A 24,887-nucleotide genomic window follows, 5' to 3' on the forward strand; every position below is an offset into this window, starting at 1 on the left:
AACATCATTATCCTCATGTCCCACATGGTCCAGGCCTTTATTTCGCTAAGAAAAAAAAGTTCTCAACATTTCTATCTACTTTATTTTATCAAATTTTCCTTGACAGTTCTTACATGTGTCTTTCAGCATAGATGACTTTGTTCCACCACAGTTTATATGAACATGCTTCAGTAATTTTTTCCAAGACAAATGTGATGTTTTCACTTTAAAAATAATTTAGTACATCTGGAGTCATATTTATAACAGGTGTAATATAGGGATCTCTGTCCAGCCCACTTCCTCCACCACCACAATCTCAGTGGTTGCTTTTAATTAGTACATGATGTCCAACCTCCAGGTTTTAGCCTAAAGCACTTCACGAATTGTGTAACGCAATAAGGAACACTTCCTTGTGCTGGATCAAAACTGCCTGTCTGTCTGCTAGGGTCTTCATCCTCTCTGTGGAAGCAAGGACCAAGAACTGTGCACGTCTTTTCTCAAACACATGTGCCCCAGTTTGCCAGAATCATTCAGAATGTTTCCCGGGAGTTTATGTTTCATGATTTTACTCATTTTTCAAATTAAAGGTATGTCTTAATCTTTTTATGATAGTTTTCTGAGTATGCTGTGAGGAAACATCTCTCTTGTCACCAAGTTTAAATTGTAAATGATAAAATATTAATATTCACTGATTTTGCTGAGAACATAGCATAGAATTTGGACTAGATTATGGTTGATCTTGAGATTCAATAGTTCTATAAAATGCTGTATTACTCTTAAGTACTCTGATAGATGGTGAGAAGGAAGAAGGAGTGGATTTTACTAAATATCTGCAAGGCAGCAGACACCATGTTTGAGCAAGCTCCGGGACTTGGTGATGGACAGGGAAGCCTGGCATGCTGCAGCCCGTGGAGTCACAAAGAATCGGACATGACTGAGTGACTGAACTGGAAGTGAGACATGTTAGCCATTAGCCACTTTGTGTATTAGCACTCTTAAAATTCTATATTGTCTCCACTTCAGTGGTAAGAACATTGAGATTAATATCTGTAGATCAGGGAGATTAGACATATTACTCATGGTTATGTATGTGTGTTCAGTTGCTCAGTCATGTCCAACTCTTTGCAACCCCATGGACTGTAGCCCACCAGGCTCCTCTGTCCTTGGAATTTCCCAGGCAAGAAAAATGGAGTGGGTTGCCATTTCCTCCTCCAGGATATCTTCCTAACCCAGAGATCAAACCCACATCTCTTGTGTCTCCTGCATTGGCAGGCAGATTCTTTACCACTGCACCACCTGGGAAACCCCACTCACAGTCATACTGCTAATAAACTAGTAAAACTCTGGTTCCAATAAGAACAGATCCCAAAATCCTACGCTATTTGCTCTACATCACTCTGTACTGGGGTTGGTAGGACTCACCTGACAGATGTTTACCAATCTGATAGGTAATATAGAGATTATTTTAGCACTGATTCAAAGGATCTAAAATCCCTTTCACATGGGAAAGTCTTATATTTAGCTATGAGAGTTAACTTCAAATACAGATGCCCCATAGAGATAAAATCAATAATTTATATTGAAACAAACTATTGCAGTGACTGGCTTCCACAGGAGGCAGGATCCAGAGACAGGCAGGAGTAGAAGACAAAGGTCACACCTGCAGAATAAAGTGAAAAGATGTAAGAAACTGAAGGACCCCAATCTGTTTGCCTACTTTCCAGTGGAATTCTCCAGGCAAGAATACTGGAGTGGGTAGCCATTCCCTTCTCCAGGGAATCTTCTCGACCCCGGGATCGAACCTGCGTCTCTCACATTGCAGGCAGATTCTTTAGCGTCTGAGCCACCAAGAGAAGTCCACATTTTCCTAACTTAGAAATATCAGTCTCAATTTCCATACTTATAAAGTGGGGATGCTCTTCTACCTGGCTGCTAATTGGAAGCAAATGAACTCCATGAGATTAATTCTGTTATCCAATTACTACGGATGAATGTTAATATCAAATATATCCCCCACCCCCCCTACTGCTTATGTTCCCTTTCAGAAGAGGTCATCCTTGGAGTAGAGGGTCAAGAACTGGTTCATCCTAAAAGGCTTCCTCTGATGCAGAAGCGAGATGTTTGGCACATCCATGAGGATGACGTACAGGTACGGGCTTTGATTTAATAAATAAAATGCATTGTTTTGCAGGTATGAAGAAAGCAAACAAGTGAGGTATCTTGTCTTTTCTGAGGATTCTTACTGCTGTTAGTGCATATGCTTGGGTAGAGAGTGGAGTAGAGGTTGTAGGGGGTGGGGGGGTGGTTTGGACCATAACACAAAGTATCAGTTAATATCCATGAGCCCATACTTACATAAAAAGTGATTGAACAAGGAAATTAATGAGGGAGAATAGACAAATCTCTCTTAAAGAAGAAATCAGAAACTTAATGCAGAAATCCAACCCCCCCTCCCCAGGAGGTGTAGCATAGCACCCCACCTTTGAGCATGGGCTGTACTTCATGACTTCCTTCCCAAGAGTAGATAGAATAATATGGAAGAAAGAAAAAAATATAACTTGAAGTGAAGAAAGCTGGAAAATGTTGCCTCAGTGAGATGGTCCAGGTTAACATCAGTAATAAGTCATATTGACAGTATGTTCTTCTGATATGAGGCTATGAAAAATGGCACTTGATTATGTTGTTTTCCATCAATTCTTCATAACTCCAGTCTAAACATGAGAAAAACATCAGATAAACCTAAACTGAGAGACATCCCACAAAAAACCTGACCAGTATTTTTGACCAGTACTCTTCAAAACCGTCAAGGTCATCAGAAATAAGGGAAGTCTGAAAAATGATCACGATTTAGAGGAGCCTCAGAAGAAATGACAATCCCATGGTCAGAGGAGCCTGACAGGCTATAGTCCATGGGGTCACAAAGAGTCAGACACAACTTAGTGACTGAACAACAACAACCAAAGGACATAGATAGAAAAGTCATATACAAATAAAAGGAAAATATCAATTTCAAAAGTAATCAAAAGGAACAATTTATCACAATGTTATCATTTCGTTATTCAAAAGACTTTTATTAGCAACAATATCTAAGGCAAGGAAACGAATCACTATAAGTTTCTGTTGAAATTCTAATTTTGAACTTCCTTTATTCAAAGCTATCTGGTAATATTTACCAAAAGCTTTACATTTTCCCCCTACATTGCTGATCGTGAAATTCTAACTGTAGTGGATATCCCAAGTGAAATTTCTAATATAGATGTAGATTAAATAAGTTCATTTTGTGTATTCCAGTTTTAAAAAAAATACATACTGTAAAAAAAGATATATTAGAACAGGAAATGCTCATGGTCATGATTTATTTTTATGTGAAGATGTAGAGTATAGGACAGTGTATACCAACTGTTAAGAAAACATAAACAGAAGATCCAGGGGAGTAAAACTATAAGGATATATAGTAACTTGTATACTTCTGAATAAGGGAAAAGTAGGGAAAGTATGCATTTTTTCATTTAATTTCACTTTATAACTGGAAAAAAGTCCACCAAAATTAAGAAAAAAATAACTTGGCAATTATCCTGCAATTAAAATAAATAAATTTTAAAAACTATGCTCCGATATAAAATGAAATTTAAAAAAATAACTTGTGGGGACTTCCCTGGCAGTCCAGTGGTTAAGACTTCACTTTCCAATGTGGGGGTTGGGGAGGCTGGTTGGATCTCTGGTTGGTGACCTAAGATCCCACAGGCTTCTTGGTCAAAAAAGTAAAATACAAAACAGAAGCAATATGGTAATAAATTCAATAAAGATTTTTATAATGGTTTATGTAAAAAAAAAAAAACTTAAAAAAATAACTTGAAAGCAAAATTTTTCATAGAAATTCAGCTTTATCAGTATTTATGATTTTGCCTGAAAGGACTTCCGGGTTGCTGGGTAGACTGTGAAAGATCTGTAATTTTCCCCTCTACCTACCCCTTTACCCACCACCAACACACACTCAATGGGCAAACATTTAAGTCACATGATGGATACTGTTTTTCAGGAAGCTTTTGAAGAAGAATTGTTGTATCAACTAAACCTAAATAGAAAAATATTAATAATGCACCTTGTAAAATCAAGGTAAGTTCTATGACAATTCAATACCTTAGAGATGTACTAGTCTATAGTATCCTAGTTTTCATAAAAAACTTCTGGTAAAGTGAATTCCTTGAGCCCTTCTTATGTATATGTAATCTGAATTCTTACTCTTCTAAAATAAGCTTGTATCATTTCAACAATTTAATAACATTTAACAACAATTATGTACACTGCTCTCCTGTTCCTAAATTACTTCCAATCTGGGTTACCTGGAGTATGCTCACTGTAAGAGTGCATACATTAATGCTTTGTGAATCAGTGAAACAAAAGAAGCTTGAAAACTATATATTTTTTAAGTGACTTCTAAATTATTGAATATAGACATCAAATAGAGTTCTGCTGGAGCAGACTCTAAGGGATGGGAAGAATTTAGTTTATCAAGTTATTTTGTGTACCTTAAATAATTCTAATGCATTACATTAAACTTTTTTCATTAGCTCTCTTCACAACTGTTGCTGCTGTTTTTGTTCAATTTCCACTTCTTTCTTTTCTGTTGATCCTACGCACAATAGCTCTTCCTCCCAGCCTCAAACATTGAAATCATGAAGAACTCTCAGATGTTGAGTAAAATATAGGATAACTCCACTGAAGAATTGAGACTCTGGCCTATTAGCTTAAAAAATTAAGTAAATAAATGAACAACAACAAAATATCCTTCCACTTTGAGTCTCCCACTGAACAAATGTACAGAAATATGAACCTAATAACATACTTATATTGATAATTTGTTCAAAATCTGCATATTCTAACATCCTCAGGATGGAAGGAAGCTAACATTTATTGAGAAATTTCTGTGTGCCTTTCCTTAAAGTTCTTTTTTAGTCCCCAAAAGTTCTGAAAGTGTTAACCTCTGCATCCACTGAAATGTCCACATGGTAATTTACACTGATTGATATTTGAATATTAAACCATACTTGCATCCCTGTGATAAAACCCTCTTTGCTGTATTCAGTTCACTTAGATTTTGTTAAAGGTTTTTGAAACCATGTTAATGATGAATATTATTAAGCATTTCTACATTTTTGTGATGTTTGTCACATTTTTATATTAACATTATGTTGGCCTCAAAAATGAGTTAGGAAGTATTCTCTCTTCCTATATTTCCCAAAAGATGTTAGTTTTAAAATGCTTGATGGAATTCATGAATGAAACTACCTGTGCCTTGAAGATTTGTGTGTGGGGGGGGGGTGGTTTTATTATTACAAATTCAATTTTATTCAGAGAGGGTTAGAGTTATTCAAATTTTTTCCTTCACTTTGTATCAGTTTTAACTTCTAATTCACAAGGAAAACATACATTCATGTAAGATGTCAAATTTTTGGTATAAAGTGTTTTTTATAATATTCTCTTATTATTCTTTTAATGTCTATAGTATCTGATAACACTTTTATAATTTCTAATGCTGGTAATCTGAGTTCTCCATCCTTTTCTCTTGACAAATCTGAAGAGGTTTATCAATTAGCTCATCTTTTCAAATAGCCAAAATTTGTATTTTTTCATTGTTGCTCTTTTCTATTTATTTCACTGACTCCATCTATTATCTTTATTATTTAATTTTTCTACTTATCTAGGGTTTACTTTTCTCTTTTTATAGAAACATTTCATCTTTTCTGTCATAGGTATTTAAAATATTTAAAACCTTTGTATTTCCTCCAAGTATTAATTTAGATGCATCTAAAAAACCTTGACATGTTTTATTTTTATTATCATTCCTTTCAAAATATTTTCTAATTTCTTTTGAGGTTTCTTCTTTGACTCATGGATTACTTAAGAGTGTATTATTTATTTGATACCAATATCTGATAGTTTATGGTATAACCTTTGTCAAGATTTGTATGATATCATTTTTTAAATAAAAATTTATTGCAATTTGTTTTATAGACAAACCTATGTTCTAATTTGTTAAACATACCATATGCCCTTGGGAAAAAAAAATATTTTTCAGTTACTGGATGAAGAGTTCTAGACTGATAGAATTATTTAGATCGTTTATATTTACTTACATTACTCTTTTATGTGTTCTGTCAATTGCCAAGGGATGAGTATTAAAACATTCAATTATGATTTGGAATTGTTTATCCTTTGAATTTTTAAAATAATTGCTTCATGTATTTTGAAGCTTAGCAGTTAGATTCACACATATTTATTATTGTTTTTTATTTATTGTGGACTAACTCTTTTCTCATTATGTCATTTTAAAATGTCACTCTTGCTGGGAAGTGTATTTTACCTGATATTAATACACTTTAGCTCTGTCTTCACATGTTTACTGTTTCCATAATGTACGGTTTTTCATCCGTTTTCCCCAACCCACCTGTGTGTTAACATTTAAAATGTGTCTCCTGTAAGAAGGCAAGTGGTTGGTTGCTGCCTTTTAGTGACTTCTGACACTATTTCTAATTGGAAAGCTTAAGCCATTAATATTTAATGTAATAAATGATATGTTACAATGTTATGAATGAATGATATGGTTGTATTTAATGTTTAATTTCTGTTTGTCTCTGTTTTTGTTTCTCTGGTTTTCTTTTCCTACTCTTCTTTGGATCTTTGAATTATTTGACTTCTTTTTTACTTTATCTACTGGCTTTTTATCTATTGTCTTTTTAGCAATATCTATCTGCTTTAATTTAAAGTTTTTGTTTTAGAGATTAAAATATATATTTACAGTTAATATTGTATGAAAGTGAAGTGAAAGTCTCTCAGTTGTGTCTGACTCTTTGAGACCCCATGGACTGTATGTAGTACATGGAATTCTCCAGGCCAGCATACTGGAGTGGGCAGCCTTTCCCTTCTTCAGGGGATCCTCCCAACCCTGGGATTGAACCCAGGTATCCCACATTGCAGGAGGATTCTTTACCTTCTTTACCAGCTGAGCCACAAGGGAATATTGTATAACTTTTTATAAAATGTAAAAATTGCAATCTTTTTAAGTCCATGTATCATTTGATGCATGCAAAATATTTGTGATATTATATATCATATATGTATATATGATATATATGTATACATATAGTATATATTTTATCAAAATATATACCTGTTGGGTTAATGTGCACATATATCTTAATGCACATTAACCCAACAGGTATATGTTCTGATAAAATGTATACTATATATATACATATGTATCATATATACACATATATATCACATATACATATATGATATATAATATCACAAATATTTTGCATTAATTTTGGCACTTAAGGCAAGAGATTTTTCCTTAGATAATATTTTTCCTAGGTTCTTCTCAAAATGATGCAGTTTTAGAACTGCCAGGATCTTTTTCTTTTCTTTTTTTTTTTTTTTGCTGCCTGCACCACACCCTGAAATCTATATAGAATCTTCTCATGTGACTGGGATTGATTTTGCTTATCTTTAGCATAAGAGGATCTTGCTGAGAACTGAAAGCAACCTGGAGGCATCTCTCTCACATAATAGGTTTTATCTGTTCACTTATTAGAATAAATGAATCTCACCATCTCCCTGTCCTCTTTTTCAGGGAGCTTTTAGCCTTAAATTACAGTGAGACGTACTACTCCACAAAAGGAGAGGAAATCACCACACATCCTCAGATCACGGTATCTTACAGGACCTTCCTCTGTCTCTTCTTTGAAAATATTATTTCCTTGCATAATTTTGAAACCATTCTAGCTTTACAAGTAGTTGCAGAAAGTGTTACATCAGAATCAGAAAGTTGCAGGAAGTGTTAGTTAAAAAATAATAATCATAAGTAACTTTAAAAAATTTTAAAAACTGAAGAGTTAACTTGGTTCTATCAACTCATGAGAGCTTCTAAGCACCACTGTTCACTCGCTCCTCCCACTAATACTGGTCAAAGAGTGTGAAAAATAAATAGAGTAAGTATACAATTTTAAAAAAAGAAATGAATCTTGCATTGACTACCATCACTAAATGATCCTAGAATAGAGGCTATGATCCTCTGAATGCTAAAGGAGGCTGATAACTGCCTAACAGACAAATCAATGACTGCTAATGTATCTTATTGATTTCTCTGTACCCAAAATGGTGTTAAGTCTGGAGGAATGGTAAAGCAGAACACCAAAGAATTATGAGGTACCCTGATGGAGCAGTAGTTAAGCTAAAGGATAAAGCTTAAAGATATGAAACAATTTTAAAACCTCCATCTATTTGACTCTTATGTGAATCAAATCCCCTTGCCCAGTCCTTCTGATCCACCAACACTGAGTCCTCTTTCATTCTCCAAATGAGTTTTGGTTCATTTATTATAGTATTATTTCAGTGGATACAAGTTCTTTTTTTATATTTATCTTCCATTCCAGAAGATGCCCACTGCAGCCTTCTAGCCAAGGATGACTTTATTCTCTTCTACCAAATGTATACATTTTAAACCATATCACCTCTATTTAAGGCAGTTATCAGCTATGATATCTAAGTCATCTTGCACTGTTTGCAAAATAGAATAGTAAGAAAGCTGAGTTACATTATTCTACAAAGGGAGTGGATATTAGTCTGTGAGGGTCTGAGGTCTAGGGCCATAGAAATTGTCACACATAGACAGGAACTGAACAGAAGGAATTGATGGAAAGAGAAATTATCTGGTGGAATCACCATGAATGGAGCACCAAGGAGGGTGTAATAAAGATAACAACTGATCGAAGCAGAGAGGCAGGGAAGTCATGAAGGAACCTGGTTAGAGAGTGAGACCTAATTTTTGTGATCATCAAAAACTTTGATTTGATTTCATATGCAACAGGGGGAAATGTATGATAGCACAAGGAGGGTAGTTTAATAGAGATATTAAGATGGATTAAGGAGTAATATTTCTAAGGAAAAGGGTCACATTTCTGAGGTTAGCATCAACTCATAGACTGTTAAAATTGTCAGGGAAGAATTTATATACAGTTTTAAACAAAATAATCAAGCAGTTAAAACAAAAGGATTCTAAAGTAGCTTTAAAATCTTCCAACACAAGAATGCAATGAATGAATGCATTAATGAATATAAGTGTCATTTGTGAAAAGAAAATAATGATGTATTATGAATATAAAATGTAGAGATATTAATATTTATATAACACCCAAACATGTATTTATGTCAATAGCCTCTTCATCTCTTTTAGGATCACTGTTTTTACCAAGGATCTATCTTACATGAGTTTGATTCTGCTCTCAGCATCAGCACGTGTCATGGTCTGAGGTATGCACCATATCTTTCTACTTAAATGAGTTATTCTATGAATTTTCAAAGACATTCACTTTTATTTTTTATAGACACTTCATATAGAAAAATTAATGGCAAAAAAGGTACTGTATATTTTTGGCATGAATATCCAATCTAGCCCATTTTTTATGTTCATTTTAGACAAAAAGATACAACATGCTTTAAGCAAGATGAATTTTTCAATATATGATCAAGGGATTCAGAGTTGGAAGATAACTGAGATTCATCCAGCCTGGCCTCTCATGTTACCGATCAGGATACTGACATCAGAGATTTGTTCTTGAACATTCATTTTGCTGGTGGTTGAACTCTATCCAAAAACGGGCCTTCTACTTCCTAATCCTATAAATTCCTACCACATCACAGCACAATGCTTCACAGCTTTTTACTAAATTAGGCAGTGTTTCCAGCCTCTGGAAAGTAAAATAGTCAGAAGTAAAGCCTATATAAGTTTTCTCTAGATCTTGGGCTCAAGGACAAAGGAAGAAGATGTTGGGAGGCAAAGTAGAAAAACAAGAAACTTGTATCTTCATTTACAAGGATTTTACGTGTTCAGTTTTCAGTATTTCCAAGAATAAAAAACCCTTTAACAACACAATTGCCACATAGCAGTGTCTGTACCTTCATATATTTACTCTTTAATTAATATATACAAATTCACAAAATTTTTGCATGAACGCAGACTTGCCAGGGGTCCTCAGCCATGAGTGGGAATTGCTACTCTACTCAGGCTTCAGAGGAAAGATGGGGCTGTCAAATTTCTGAAATCCGGACAAGCTGTCTCTTAGCAAAGAGTCACATGCCGTATCACCTCTTGTTGCTCAGTCTCTAAGTCACGTCTGACTCTTTGAGACCCCATGGACTATAGCATACCAGGCTTCCCAGTCCTTCACTGTCTTCAAGGGTTTGCTCAAACTCATGTCCGTTGAGTCAGTGATGCCATCCAATCATCTCATCAGTATACCACCTCTTATTCACTCAGGATACCTGGCTACCTGCTGACATGAGGCCTTGACTCCACTGTTTCCCTTTCTTATTTTTTAAAATTTATTTATTTTAACTGGAGGATAATTGCTTTAAAGTATGTTTCCCTTTCTTAAAAAGGCAAACTCCACAAAGTGGAACAGAGAAATACTGTGCTAGTAATGTAGCAGTAAAATGATAGAGATTTTTAAATAGACATTGTATTCCTAATTTCCACAGGGGGTTCTTCAGGGTGAGAGATCAAAGATACCTCATTGAACCAGTGAAATATTCAGATGAGGGAGAACATTTGGTGTTCAGATATGACCCCCTGATGCAGCAGCCTATAAATTATTCTTGTACAGAGCTCAACTTTACCAGGACAACTGTTCCAAAGGATAATACTAAATCCCTGGAAGATTCCAAAATGGAAGTGAGTGCTTTATTTTTAAATCATTTTTATCCCATGTCAAATGCCTCTTATTTTCCTTCTCATCTCAAGAGAGAGATTATAAGCCCAATGGATGCAGTATATATGCTACCTGAATCTGACTCTTCACTGTTTGAAATCTGAAATGTCAATTTTTTGTTGTTCTTATCTTCATAGAAAGTGTTCGTTTTCTATAGCAAGTCTCAGTTTGTCTCACCAATTTCAAAGAAGGTGGATATCTGCAACCCTAAATATATAGATTTATAGTATTAGAGCTAAACGTGGTTGGAAGGAATGAAATTTACATCTTGAAATTGCTCCTAAATATTGTCGTTTCTTTCCTTGTCTTTCTTGCCACATTTTTTGGGGGAGGAGTTGTTGATTATAAGCCAGACTATCTCCCTCACATCAAACCAAATATTCTAATTGTTAGGGTGGAATTTCTAGTGGAATGACACTACAATGATAGTGTTTTAGGCTTTTCATATCATCTTAAATCCCCACGAGGTGTTAGCCTTAAGATCTGTGAATGTTTGTCTTCTTCACATATCCACGGTTTAGACTGTGTCTGAAACTTTCTAGATGCCTAAGAGGTGTTTTTTGATTAAATCAATCAATTAATAAATGATTAATTAGCTCAGAAAAGAATAACTTAGTTAAATAGTTGAACGATATGCCTCTGGTTTATACTCAAGAGAATATGCATATACCTAGCGCCTGATACTGAAGGCTGAAAACAGAATTTCCTGGAACTGTGTTTTATAAAATAAAGATCTATAATTAGCAATGTTTTACAAGGTTCCTTGGAATTGAATTTCAACAAAGGGAGACTGGGAGACAGAAGAGTGGAAGGAATACAGTCAGTCCTATTGATTGGTTATATGTCCTGCTCTCAGCTATAGATGGCCTTTTTTACATGAACTTACTTAGTGTTTACTTTATAAAAGAAAAAAAAAAACTAAATGTTAAAAACTGTATTCATGATTCTTTACTTATAACTCTTATTTTACCTGAAAGACTAAACAAAGAAATGAAGGAATATAAAATATGGAATGTTGCTTCAGTTTCACTAAAATCTGATGACTAGAGCCACATGTCTTAATAACATAGTGGGTTTTATTTACCTAAATTTCTGGAATTATTGGATATACTCTTGAACCTCACCTTACATAATACCAACATTTTTCACCTTGAAAATGTTAACTTAAAATGTTAAGATAAGAAATATTAACCATACTTCATTCAATTTTCCATACATTTCCAGAGCAAGGAAAAAGAAAAGCATATTGAACTGTTCATTGTTGCCGATGATAACATGGTGAGTTTTCACTTAAACATTTGCTCTCTACTGTAGTTGTGATTTTTTAGCAAAGAGAAAGTAGTATTTTCATCAGAATTTCATTCCAGGTTCAAAGTTATGTTTTTAGCTTCTCCGGACATATGTAAGAGACAATAAGGTCCTTTGGGTATACAGCAGGCTAAGTCAAAATAGAACCCTCCCTCTCCATTATGAACATATGGAAATGATGAACAACTTACAAAAAAATTGAAAATATGTTCACAATCTATATGTGGGTTTGTGCTCAATCGCTCAGTCGTGTTTGACTCTTTGCCACCCCATGGACTGTAGCCTGCCAGGCTCCTCTGTCTTTCCCAGGCAAGAATGTTGGAATGTGCTGCCATTTCCTTCTCCAGGGGATCTTCTTGACCCAGAATTGAACCTGTGTCTCCTGCATCACTGGCAGTCTCCTGCATCACAAGCAGATTCTTTACTGCTGAGCCACCAGGGAAGCCCAAGTGGAGAGAAGTGGGATGGACCACAATTACTAGCCCTTCTCCATCATATCTCTGGCTCCAGGATGATCCTTGATTATATGCTCCTGAGTCTGTGGCCACCATGGATACAGGAGGGCTGAGAAAGTTGTTTTTTGCAATATACTGGTTGATACAGCTTTAATAAGTTTTGCTATACATATGGACTCTAAAGCAGCAGCCCCCAACCCATTTTGGCACCAAGAATTGGTATCTTGGAAGACAATTTTTCCATGGACCAGGAAGTGGGGAGATGGTTTCAGCATCCTGAAAGTGCATTCAAGTGCATTACACTTATTGGGCACTTTATTTCTATTATTATTACTTCAGCTCCACCTCAGATCATCAGGCATTTGATCTCAGAGATTGGGGACCCCTGCTTTAAAGAACAGTTATCAGTTGGCTTAATAAATCAGTATAATGCTATATAATGTAATGTGAAGAGGGAACAGAGTTATAAAGAAACACCTTAAAATAGTGCCAAGTTAAAACTGCCTTTAGAAACTGCTATATCTGGTTATTTTATATTAAAAGTGTATTTCTGCATAAGTTGTATACATTTTTCAGCTCACTGGAAGGAAAGCCAATGAATTTTTTTCTTTGAAATATACCATAATGGGAATAATTTTGTTGAAATTGCATTCAGTTTCTATGATCAATGAATGTTAATTGAATGTCTATTTTTCCAGTATCGCAGGAATAGTCAACCTCACAGTAGACTGAGGAACCGAGTTTGGGGAATGGTCAATTTTGTTAACATGGTAAGATTTGACACAGTTTGAATCAAGCCAAAAACACAAATGAAAGAAACTTTTAGGCTAGATCTCTGCTGGACTTTTGTAGTAATCCTGATTCTGAGACAGCCCAAAATACAATTCACCAAGGCAGCTAATTAACAAAATTACATTGGAAAAAAGATCAAAGCAACAAATGAATCACAACTGTAAGTTTTAAGTTTTCTAAGTAAATGATATTTAATATTTAGATAAGTTTCAAGCATTTGTTACTAAGCACAAAATTTACAAGGCAGTGTACAAAGACTTGACTACCCACCATGAATAATCAAATCCATTCTTTGAAATTACTGTTCCATGACCTTGAATTGTATAGCAAAAAGGCTTTCAAATGCTAATTTATAGCCCATCTTCAAACAGAGAGATCAGGGGAAACATTTCTATGAAAAGCAGCAAATGATTACTTTGTCTAACTTAGAATGAACTAGAACCCTTTTAAATAAATAATACTGTGAATTTTACACATGTTTTAATAACTGACTCCTTCTGAGTTAGCCAGCTCCTTTACTAGGATAAAGAGGGCTCCCCAAAAAGACACTGTAGAAATCACCCCTTTAGGTCAGTGATTTTTTTCATTCACCAGCTGATCTGTTTCTAGTTTTTCACTAGAATATTTGGGGACCTGAACCAGCCCGACTGTGTACTGAATTCCTGGGCTAAGTGAGGCCATCAGTTTTGCTTTGCAGATAGGGGAAGTCATGAGCTGACCTCTGTTCAAATTCTACTGGGCCTAGGGCTGTTGAATGGGCTATGAAGATTCCATGGTAAGAGTCCCTGGTCAGACAGACTGAAGTCTATATTCAGCAATGAGCAAGGCTGCAAATCAGATTCTCTGCTTGGGCACAGGAGGAGAAGCAGCTCTGAAACTGATAAAGCTCTGTTGGCTGTCTTAAGTCAAGTTGACCCCCTTTCCTGGCTGAACAGGATCACTGACTTTGCTTGAAGACTATCAGCTCTGCCTGCCCATCTCTTAGGCTGAGCACTGCTGGGATGCCCATCTTTTAGAGGTTTTCACCAGTCCAGAAGTGGCTTTGCTCTGGGGGAATCTCAAGGGCTGTTTCTCCTGTTTCTTGCAATTATCTTTATTACTCCCCTAACATGGATCCAAATATAACACAGATCTATCTCTCTCCTTGAGTTCCCATCCCCAAACTGTTGCACATTGCTGAATTTGTACTAAATATTTTCAGTTCAGTTCAGTGATATTTTCTCACTAGAAAAGAATATATCCAGAGAATGGCAAATATCGTTTCCATTTGCACTTGATTACGATTTTATGAACCTGAAATCCACCCAAGAAGGTAGAGAGTCCAAAGAACCCAGGTTAAGAAAACATCTCACAGGACCTAACTCATCAAAAAAGACAAAGGAATGGACATCTAGTTAGGTTTGAGATCATGGTTTAGCTAAAGATCTAACTTTATAAGAGTTTATGAAAACCATAGTTCTTCATGGTTATGAAATGACCATGAGTCACGATTATTGTGTCGGCACATGAAATTCTATATAGTCATATTATGCAGGTTAAGAAAAGCGAAAAATTAGTACATGATTATTGTTATAGCAATGATGTGAATATTAAACTTCTTAATAATCGGTTACACCTTCTATGAATATTATCAAGTTGACCTCTCTATTTCTGTTCTTAACTCAGTGTTTATAGTTGTTATCCACTCCTCCTTTCAACTGACTTGTACTGGCTATTTTGAGATATAAAATTGATTTAACACATAGTTCTTTGTCTCAAAATCTTCATAATATTTGCTTAAATTCTTTTTGTCCTGGCATCAAAGTATCTATCAACTTTGTGTTTACAAAAGCAGATGGGAATAAGGGTGAGAAGGCTTGAGCTACAACTATTTCCATCTGCTTTAAGGCTTTGAGCAATTCCCAATAAGTTTTCTTACACAACAAAGTAATTCCAAAAATGAAACACGGAGCACAAACATGAGAGCTAAGTTATTGTTTGTTTGTTGTTTTTTTTTAATTTCTATAACTTTTTATTCATGAAAAATTTTAAGCATACACAAAGTAAGCAGAACAGTATAATGAACCTCTATGTATTCATCATCCAATTTCAGTGATTACCATCATTCTACCCTTTATCAATATCACTAGCCAATGCCCACCCCTTGCATTATTATTATTGTATTTTTACAAGTTTCGGGAGGTAAATTCAATACTTTGAAATATGCAAGTCTGCATTCTTCTTCTTTTTATTATTTTACAGGTTTGAGAGTGGTAAGTTCAATAGTTTGAAATGCACAAGTCTTAGCTATAAAAATTTGAATAATGAACCCACCTATGTGATCCACACTCCTATGACCATAGTAGAATCCATTTCCCACAAAATTCCTGTATCCCTAGGAGTAACCTGCTGGCTCTCCACACTACTTTTCTGAAAAATTTCACTGTAGATTAGTTCTACTCTAAGAGCTTCATGCAAATGGAATTATCCCGCGGGTCTTCGTCTGTGTCTGATTTCCCTTGCTTAGCACAATGCCTGAGATGCATTCATGTAGCTGTGTGTGTATTGGTGGTTTCTTCTCTGACATTTCTAGGTAGTTTTCTAGCGTATGGAGATCACAATTTGTTCACCCATTCTCCCAGTGATATTCATTTGAGTATTTTCCAATCTGGGCTACAGTGAATGAAGCTGTTATGAACATTTTTGCACAAATCCCTTTGCAGACAATGCAATATCAACATTCTAGTCTACTACCAAACCAACTCATGACCTCAGTAGAGAGATGGATAAGGAATATTCATTCTGTTGTGTGCCAGTGTTCATAAATTCATGTTTTCAGGTCAGGTATTATCTCAGAGCTTTACTTATGTATTTATTTTAGAGATATCGTGAGCCCAGTGCCTATCAGAATTATATTTCAAGGAGAATCAGATGTTTTTAGCCAAGTTTCTTGGTTGGCCATGGCGGTTCACCCAATATTCTGGATGATTCAACCTCACATTCTGTTTCAATACAACTATTTATAAAATGAGGCCTGAACATTTGACTATGTACTTCACACATCAAAATTACTTTTTTAATATAAAGAAATATAGTCACAATAAAGGATCCTTCTGCAATTTAACATTGTGAAAAATTGTTTCTCCTTTGAACAGATTTATAAAACCTTGAACATTCATGTGGCATTAGTTGGCCTTGAAATATGGACAAATGGAGACAAAATAGAAGTAGATTCAAACATAGAAACTACCTTATTGCGTTTTTCAGCTTGGCAAGAAATAATCCTTAAAAAAAGGAAACATTTTGATCACAGTATGTTACTCAGGTATGTAACTGCTCTATTTTTCTGCATATTAGATGGATTATTTTTAAAAAGAAAATAACACAATAAACTAAAATATTTTTAAAGCAGTTGACTTTTGGATAAAAGTCACAGGAATAAAACATTATGTGTGGTTAAACAGAAAATTTCCAAATGACCTTGTAAATGATCTTTTTCCTAATAATGGTCTTTCAGCATCTCTTTTGATGTCCTTAAAGCTACTATATAAGGGTGGTACCAGCTTTACCTATTTCATCTACCTATAATCCCAGTATTTCTCCTAAGGCCTACAAAACAGCCCACAGATACACTTTCTAGAGATTTCTTCAAGAAAATCTGAGATATCAAGGGAACATTTCATGAAAGGATGGGCATGATGAAGGACAGAAAACAATAAGGACCTAATAGAAGCAGCAGAAATTAAGAAGAGGTGGCAAGAATACACAGAAGAACTATACAAAAAAGGTCTTCATGACCCAGATGATGTGATGAACCAGGTGATGAATCAGATGAACCATGATGGTGTGATCACTCAACTAGAGTCAGGCATCCTGGAGTGTGAAGTCAAGTGGGCCTTAGGAAGCATTACTACAAACAAAGCTAGTGGAGGTGATGGAATTCCAGCTGAGCTATTTCAAATCCTAAAAGATGATGCTGTTGAAGTGTTGCTCTCAATATGCCAGTAAATTTGGAAAACTCAGCAGTGGCCACAGGACTGGAAAAGGTCAGTTTTCATTCCAATCCCAAAGAGGCAATTTCAAAGAATGTCAAATTACTGAACAGTTGTGCTCGTTTCACATGCTGTTAAAATTATGCTCAAAATCCTTCAAGCTAGGTTTTAGTAGTATGTGAACAGAGAACTTCCAGATGTATAAGCTGGATTTAGAAAAGGCAGAGGAACCAGAGATCAAATTGTCAACACCCATTAGATCATAGAGAAAGCAAGGGAATTCCAGAAAAACACCTACTTCTTCTTCATTGAATACGCTGTATGGATCACAACAGACTGTGGAAAATTCTAAAAGAGATGGAAATACCAGCCCACTTTGCCTGTCTCCTGCAAAACCTGTGTGCGAGTTAAGGAGCAACAGTCAGAACCTTACATGGAACAAATGACTGGTTCAAAATTGGGAAGGAGTACAGCAAAGCTGTACATTGTCACCCTGCCTGTCACATGCAGAGTACATCATGCCAAATGCCAGGCTGGATGAATCACAAGCTGGAATCAAGATTTCCAGGAGAAATATCAACAACTTCAGACATGCAGATGTGTGCGTGTGCTAAGTTGCTTCAGTTGTGTCCAGTTCTTTGCTACCTAATGGACGGTAGACCATCCAGCTCCTCCTCTATCCATGGGATGCTCCAGGCAAGGATAATGGAGTGGGTTGCCTTGCCCTCCTTGAGGTGATCTTCTTGACCCAGGGATAGGACCTATATCTCTCAGATCTCCTGAATTGGCAAATGGATTCTTTACCACTCACACCACCTGGAAGCCCAGATATGCAGATGATACCACTCTAATGGCAGAAAGTGAAGAGAAACTAAAGAGCCTCTTGATGAGGGAGTAAGAGGAGAGTGAAAAAGCTGGCTTAAAACTCAACATTCAAAAAGTAAGATTATGGCACCTGATCCTATCACTTCATGGCAAGTAAAGGGGGGAAAGTGAAAGCAGCAGTAGTTTTTCTTTTCTTGGGTTCCCAAATACCTGTGGATGGTGACTGCAGCCATGACATTAAAGACATTTCCTCCTTGGAAGGAAAGCTGTGACATACCTAGACAGTGTATTAAAAACTAGAGACATCACTTTGCCAACAAAGGTGTGTATAGTCAAAGCTATGGTTTTTCCAGTAGTCATGTAAGGATGTGAGAGCTGGATCATAAAGAAGACTGAGCACCAAAGAATTGATGCTTTTGAATTGCAGTCTTGGAAAAGACTCTTGAGAGTCCTTTGGACTCAAAGAAGATCAAACCAGTCAATTCTGAAGGAAATTAACCCTGAGTGTTGGAAGGACTGATGCTGAAGCTGAAGCTCCAGTACTTTGGCCACCTGATGCAAAGAGCTGACTCATTGGAAAAGACCCTGATTCTGGGAAAACTTGAGGACAGGAGGAGATGGGGGCAACAAAGGATGAGATGGTTGGATGGCATAATTGACTCAAAGGACATAAGTTTGAGCAAACTCCAGGAAACAGTGAAGGACAGGGAACTCTAGCGTGCTATAGACCACGGGGTCACAAAGACTCAGACACGACTTGGTGACTGAACAACAATAACAACAGCATTATCTCAGTGTTAACTTTCAGTCTGAGCTCAGAACTATGAAGCTTGCAAGGCCCATAATGGGAGCTCAGGTCTAGTCATTTGGCAGCTTGATGAGCAAACCAGAACTCCAGATATCATTTCTGGTATCACAGTGACTGTAACACGTATCTCCAGGGGAATAACTGCATCTGGTTTAGTTTCACACATTCATGTACTATGGACTTCCCCGGTGTCTCAGACAGTAAAGCGTCTGCCTATGATGCAGGAGACCCGGGTTCGATCACTGAGTTGGAAAGATACCCTGGAGAAGGAAATGGCAACCCACTCCAGTACTCTTGCCTGGAAAATCCCATGGATGGGAGGATCCTGGTAGGCTACAGTCCATGGGGTCACAAAGAGTTGGACTACTATGTCCCAAAATCATGGGGGGTAAGCTAAAATATCATCATGACCTTCATAGCAAGCAAGACTAGCCCCTTTGCCTAATTCATGGATGTATGTCTTAAAATACTTAAGAAATTAGTCTAGAAATATTAATTGGTTTTACGTAGACAAACTTTTATTTCCACAAATGTCTATTATTCTGAGCAGTAGCTTCACACACTATTAGTATGTCTACAAATAAGAATGTGGGGAGGGGAGTGCTAAATGTTTAACTGAGCATCATATTTGGAACTTCTTATGTGTTGGGTTTCTTATATGTCTTCCTTCTATATTCACATAGATCTAGAAGTGGTTGGATACCATATATGACATTATCATGCTGTGACTTTTGGTTTTCAGTAATGATGAGCTAAGTTAGAATCCAGACGGTGCTTTCTCTGGTGCTTCATCTCCATAGCTGATATTCTCTCAAGATTCCCAGAGTCTGGAAAGATTGGAATCCTAAATTCTTCTAAGATGCATAGTCAAATACTAAGACTTTTAAATATAGGGAGATAAATATTTCAGTAGTGAAGACAGAAAAATAACATCTCTTCTTGATGAAAAAATTTGAAGACTGAGAGTGGTCACCTGACCTGACAACCTTTCTTGTATTTGAACCCTCTGTATTATACTCTGAGTTTCCTTGGTGGCTCAGATGGTAAAGAATCTGCCTGCAATTCGGGAAACCTGGGTTCAATCCCTGGGTTGGGAAGGTCCCCTGGAGAGGTAACAGCTACCCACTCCAGTATTGTGGCCTAGAGAATTCCATGAATGGTATAGTCCATGGCGTAGCAAACAGTTGGACATGACTAAATGACTTTTACTTTCACTTTATTATACTCTAAGAATGGCCCTCCAACCTATGACAGTTCTTTTCAGAGTGGTAAAACTCTAAATGTTTTTCTTGAAAGCATATCAGATTTGGGTCCCTTTAGTATACACATCTACATCTGTCTTTTTAGACAATCCAGGAATAGGCCTTTTTTACATGACAAGTGTTTTAAAATATCTGATAATAGTTATCAAATTCTCTATGAGTTTCTATGGTTGATTATTTTTGTTTTAATTTTCAAGCACAGCAAACTAATCATGGTGTTGAGTCCGTTCACTATGCTGCATTTCCCCCTCTGAACCCTTTTAAATATTTAGGTCTTTTAAGTGACCTTATCCAAAGTTGAGTGCAGGGCAAACTAAAGTTAAGTCAAATGGACTCTGACCTTATTATTTTTTTTTTTGGAAAGGGCATTTTTATGGTTTAATTTCTAGATTACATTGACTTTCTCAATGCCTCTAAAATGCCACAGGTTTAAAATGAGTTTGATATCAACTAAGGTCATCCTCCATTCCAGAACTCCAGGAAAAAGAAAGGGCACTTTTCATGTGCCAGGGTACTAGCACTGGGGGGTTCACTTCACTTCAGTCTTTGTGTTGATTGAACTACAGGTTTATTTGTATCTTGTTCACAGTGGAAAGTGGCTCTACGCACAAGCACATGGAACTTCCTATCCAGGGGGGATGTGCCTGCCCTATTATTCCTCAAGTGTTGTTAAGGTGGGCTGTGTTTTATTTATGTTACATTACTTAATTAGAAATTTTACCTTAAATTACTGTAATTTTCTGTGTTCTATTGGAAGGAACCACGTATGCATCTTATCATACATTCCCATCAAAATATGTCATGATGAAGCTGTCTTGTTTCTTTTTTAAATGGGAAGTGTATCATAAAAACTATAGATACATAATGAAGATAAACCAGTGCTTTTCAGAATTTAAAAGAACATTGGATTTTGGATGATTCTTCCTGCCTTTGAAACCTTCTCTAGCATGATCAAAATAATCACACTGATAAAATTTTGGTATATACTTCTAGTTTTTTACAAAGTCAAGTATGAAATCTGAAGATTTCAGCAGCAACTTTCTGTCAAAATCCTATTAATGGTATAAGCCTACTGAAAGGTTCTTACATATGAAAAGAGTATTCAGTACTTATGTTAATATATGAATTAACATACCAACACTAGGAAAGCTCTTTTGCCTATTACATACAGTTATTTATAAGGACATGTGATGTACATAAAACTTGATGGCTGGTTTAGCAAGTGAACATAATTGCTTTTATTCAGAAAATGTATAAACCACTTCAAGTATCATATCTAGATGACCTTACCATTCAATTTTAGCAAGCCTACGAACTATCAACTGCCAACACTGCTTGTTTACCCAATCCCTTCCCAGGTCACTAGGCTTCCAGTAAATTCTGTCCAAGTAACCCTAAGATAAGCTTTAAAATATCAAAGTTGATTTCCTCTAGTGTCTTTACCTAGTTGTTGCTATGCTCAGGAAAGTCTTGTAAGACCTTGAACTTAAAAGCTAGTACTTACTAAGATGACTACCTGATTTTTTATTCCCATGGTTTTTTTATGATTATAATTTTGCCTATAGTATTTCAGAAATAAAATTTTGTATAATAGAGTCAAATTAATCTAATATAGGCTGTGCACTCCAATTATGACATTATAACCCATCCAGGATACATTTTAAATGTCATATGAGTAAGATGAAATTACCAAATTAGGGATGTTTTTCCTTTATAGTAACTTGATATCCCACCCCTCTTCAGAAATTAAAATTTTCCACTAACATAGAGGTTAAAATATAAAATAGAACTAAGAACAGGATAGCAATCAACACTGCCTTGGATTTTCCATTACTGATCTTCTGACTTTTTCATAGTAGTAACTCCCTCCTCATGATTGTATCACATTATTGCCTAATGTGAGATTTTAAATTGAAAACCCTAAACTCACATATTTTTATTTTTATGCCCTTTGAATATCTAGTAATAGGAGACAATCAATACTGTTTATTTTGTTGTTAGGATGCTAATTAATAAGTTTGAGCTATTGGTAAGAATGAGTCTATATAAAATCAATAATGACTATTACTTCACCAAAAAAAAAAAATCTACTAATGTTTGAGTTAGAAACCATCAAAAGGTTTTGTCCAACTTCATCATATAAGTGAGGAAATTAAGGTGCAAGAATGGAAGATAATTAAGTTCATAATCTCTCAGATAAGATACTAATTAGCCAGAAGCGAGAAACCAGATCTTAGTGACTACTTCAGAGCTTGTGTACTGTAGTGTGCTATTTCATAGAAGTTTCTAATGCAAGGCTTTTTTGGCCTCAGGATCTTTTACCTGACCTCAATGCAATTGCGAGCAGAATGGCACACCAGTTGGGGCATAACCTTGGGATGAGTCATGATGATTACCCATGTACCTGTGCTTTGGAAAAATGTGTGATGAACAGTGGTGGAAGGTGAGATTCCAACAATATAGAGAAAATATTTCCATATTGGAGGAATGGCTTTGATTAAAACTCAGTGCTATGGGGCTACATGGTTATTATAGGGCTACGGTTTCCCTGGTGGTTCAGAGGGGCTTCCCTGGTGGCTCAGAGGGTAAAGAATCTGCCTACAATGCAGGTGTCCCAGGTTTGATCCCTGGGTCAGTAAGATCCCCTGGAAAAGGGAATGGCAACCCACTCTAGTATTCTTGCCTGGAGAATCCCATGGACTGGAGGAACATGGTGGGCTGTAGTCTATGGGGTCACGAGTCTGACACAACTGAATGACTAGCACTATAGTTATTATCTGGAATTTTCCTAATATATCCTGGCTAAGAACTCAGTAACTGATATCTAATCTTACATCATTATCTACATAATTAGTAATATTTGGGAGGGGAACACACCATCCCCCTCAAATGTCTTCAAGACTGTAAAAATCCATCTGTAGTTAATCATTGTTTCAATAATAATGAGCAGGGAGTCAAAACCAGAGGAAGATAGAAGGGAGGTGAGTTTCAATTTGAAAAGAAGTATATCACATTCCTAGGATGTGTAAGAAAATTAATTGCTTCAAGAAATGTTATAGAGAACAATTTCTGCCAGGTATCCTGTTAGCTAGTGCTTATTTTTTTAAAAGCTTGAACATGATTCAGTCCCTGTATTGAGAAGCTAGCAATCTTGCACAGATGATAGACAAATATATAGATTATTTCAAGTGGAACAATAAAAGGTGATGTGGAAACAGCAGGTAGAGTTGGCCTAGATGTAGGCTGCAGGGGGCTTCCCAGGCAGGACTAGTGGTAAGGAGCCTGCCTCCCAATGCAACAAATATAAGAGATGCGGGTTCAATCCCTGGGTTGGGGAAATTCCCTGGAGGAGGGCATGGCAACCCACTCCAGTATTTCTTGCCTAGAAAATCCCATGGACAGAGAAGCCTGGTGGGCTACAGTCCATAGGGTCACAGAGGTAAACAGGGCTGAAGTGACTTAGCACGTACGCACACAGGCTTCAGGAAGCATATTCTGGAAGATATATAGTCTGAATATTTTCACTAAACTAGCCTGTGTTGGCTGTATTTCAAAAAGACATTTCATGTAATAAAGAGCCCAGTTACTGGTCAGCAGTAACTGTAAGGTGAGAGCAGGAAAGGTAAATGGACTTTGAGTCCGTCATTTCTGTTTGTTCTGTTTTGGCTGCTCTGGGCCTTTGTTGCTGCTTGTGGGCTTTTCTCTAGTTGAGACGAGCAGGGGCTACTCTCTGGTTGTGGTGCATGGGCTTCTCATTGCGGTGGCCTCTCTTCTTGTGGTGTGCAGGCTCTAGAGTATGGGTTCAGCAGTTGTGGCGCATGGACTTTGCTGCCCTGAGGTATGTGGAATATTCCTGGATCAGGGATTGAACCCACGTCCCCTGCATTGGCAGGCAGACTCCCAACTACTGGACCACCAGAGCAGTCTTCTCTTTGTTTTTTGTTCTCAGTTCTTCATAGAATTTTCATGGCTGTTCTACCACTATGCATTGATATGATTAATCTTTATTTTTAACTCATCCTATCTCTAGCATTCCTGCAATGAAATTCAGTAAATGCAGCAAAGCCCAGTACCAGCAATTTCTCAAGGATTACCAGCTAACATGCATGTTCAATGTTCCATTTTCTGACAAGCTATCTGATTACCCATACTGTGGAAACAACAGATTGGATGATGGAGAGGAGTGTGATTGTGGCCTTGTTCAGGTATTTGCAAATGATGCTGTCTTTCAATTTACAAAATGTCAACTCAGCTAGAACCTAGGCACGGATGTAGCCATTAATCAACCATGGTAATCCTTGTAAAGCTTCAACAAGTATGCTTTAAAAAAAAAAAAGAATTGGAAACATGCTGTTGGGTACCCTCTTTGCAAAGCTTCTTCCCAAGTCATGAATTGTGTGTAGTGATCTTACCTCATTAGCCTGGTTTATATGCTAATTGGCTCTTCTAGTGCGAAGGGCCCATAGGTCTCCTTAAGTCCGATCTCTCTTCCACAGTTGGATTTGTTCTACAAAATCCCACACAGTCAGTTGAGTTTGACTCAGGGCCTTATGAAGCTAGTCTATATCCCTGTTGACCAGTTCACATTATTAGAAAATTTAATTGAGCAGAAACCTTCCAAACGTACACAGATTTATAGCAGTCTCTGGAACATTTAGAATAAGCCTTGCAGGCATATTTTAAATTAACTCTTAATCTGCTTTTCTTCTACATAG

At 36.5% G+C, this 24,887-nt stretch overlaps 1 protein-coding gene across 1 annotated transcript in view; it reads left to right on the forward strand.

The window, feature by feature from the left end:
• The first annotated feature begins 514 nt into the window (after positions 1–514).
• The window catches only part of ADAM7 (ADAM metallopeptidase domain 7), a 46,264-nt gene continuing 21,891 nt past the window's right edge, over positions 515–24,887 (forward strand). Inside the window, exons 1-12 of the mRNA XM_043453657.1 lie at positions 515–566; positions 2,025–2,128; positions 4,019–4,095; positions 7,616–7,694; positions 9,218–9,294; positions 10,522–10,714; positions 11,976–12,029; positions 13,213–13,284; positions 16,441–16,610; positions 20,762–20,846; positions 22,485–22,615; positions 24,203–24,377. Of these exons, the coding sequence (XP_043309592.1) occupies positions 515–566; positions 2,025–2,128; positions 4,019–4,095; positions 7,616–7,694; positions 9,218–9,294; positions 10,522–10,714; positions 11,976–12,029; positions 13,213–13,284; positions 16,441–16,610; positions 20,762–20,846; positions 22,485–22,615; positions 24,203–24,377 (1,269 nt within the window). The remainder of the gene's footprint in view (positions 567–2,024; positions 2,129–4,018; positions 4,096–7,615; positions 7,695–9,217; positions 9,295–10,521; positions 10,715–11,975; positions 12,030–13,212; positions 13,285–16,440; positions 16,611–20,761; positions 20,847–22,484; positions 22,616–24,202; positions 24,378–24,887) is intronic.

The sequence above is a fragment of the Cervus canadensis genome, chromosome 30, assembly GCF_019320065.1.
Source record: "Cervus canadensis isolate Bull #8, Minnesota chromosome 30, ASM1932006v1, whole genome shotgun sequence".
Taxonomy (NCBI): Eukaryota; Metazoa; Chordata; class Mammalia; order Artiodactyla; family Cervidae; genus Cervus; species Cervus canadensis.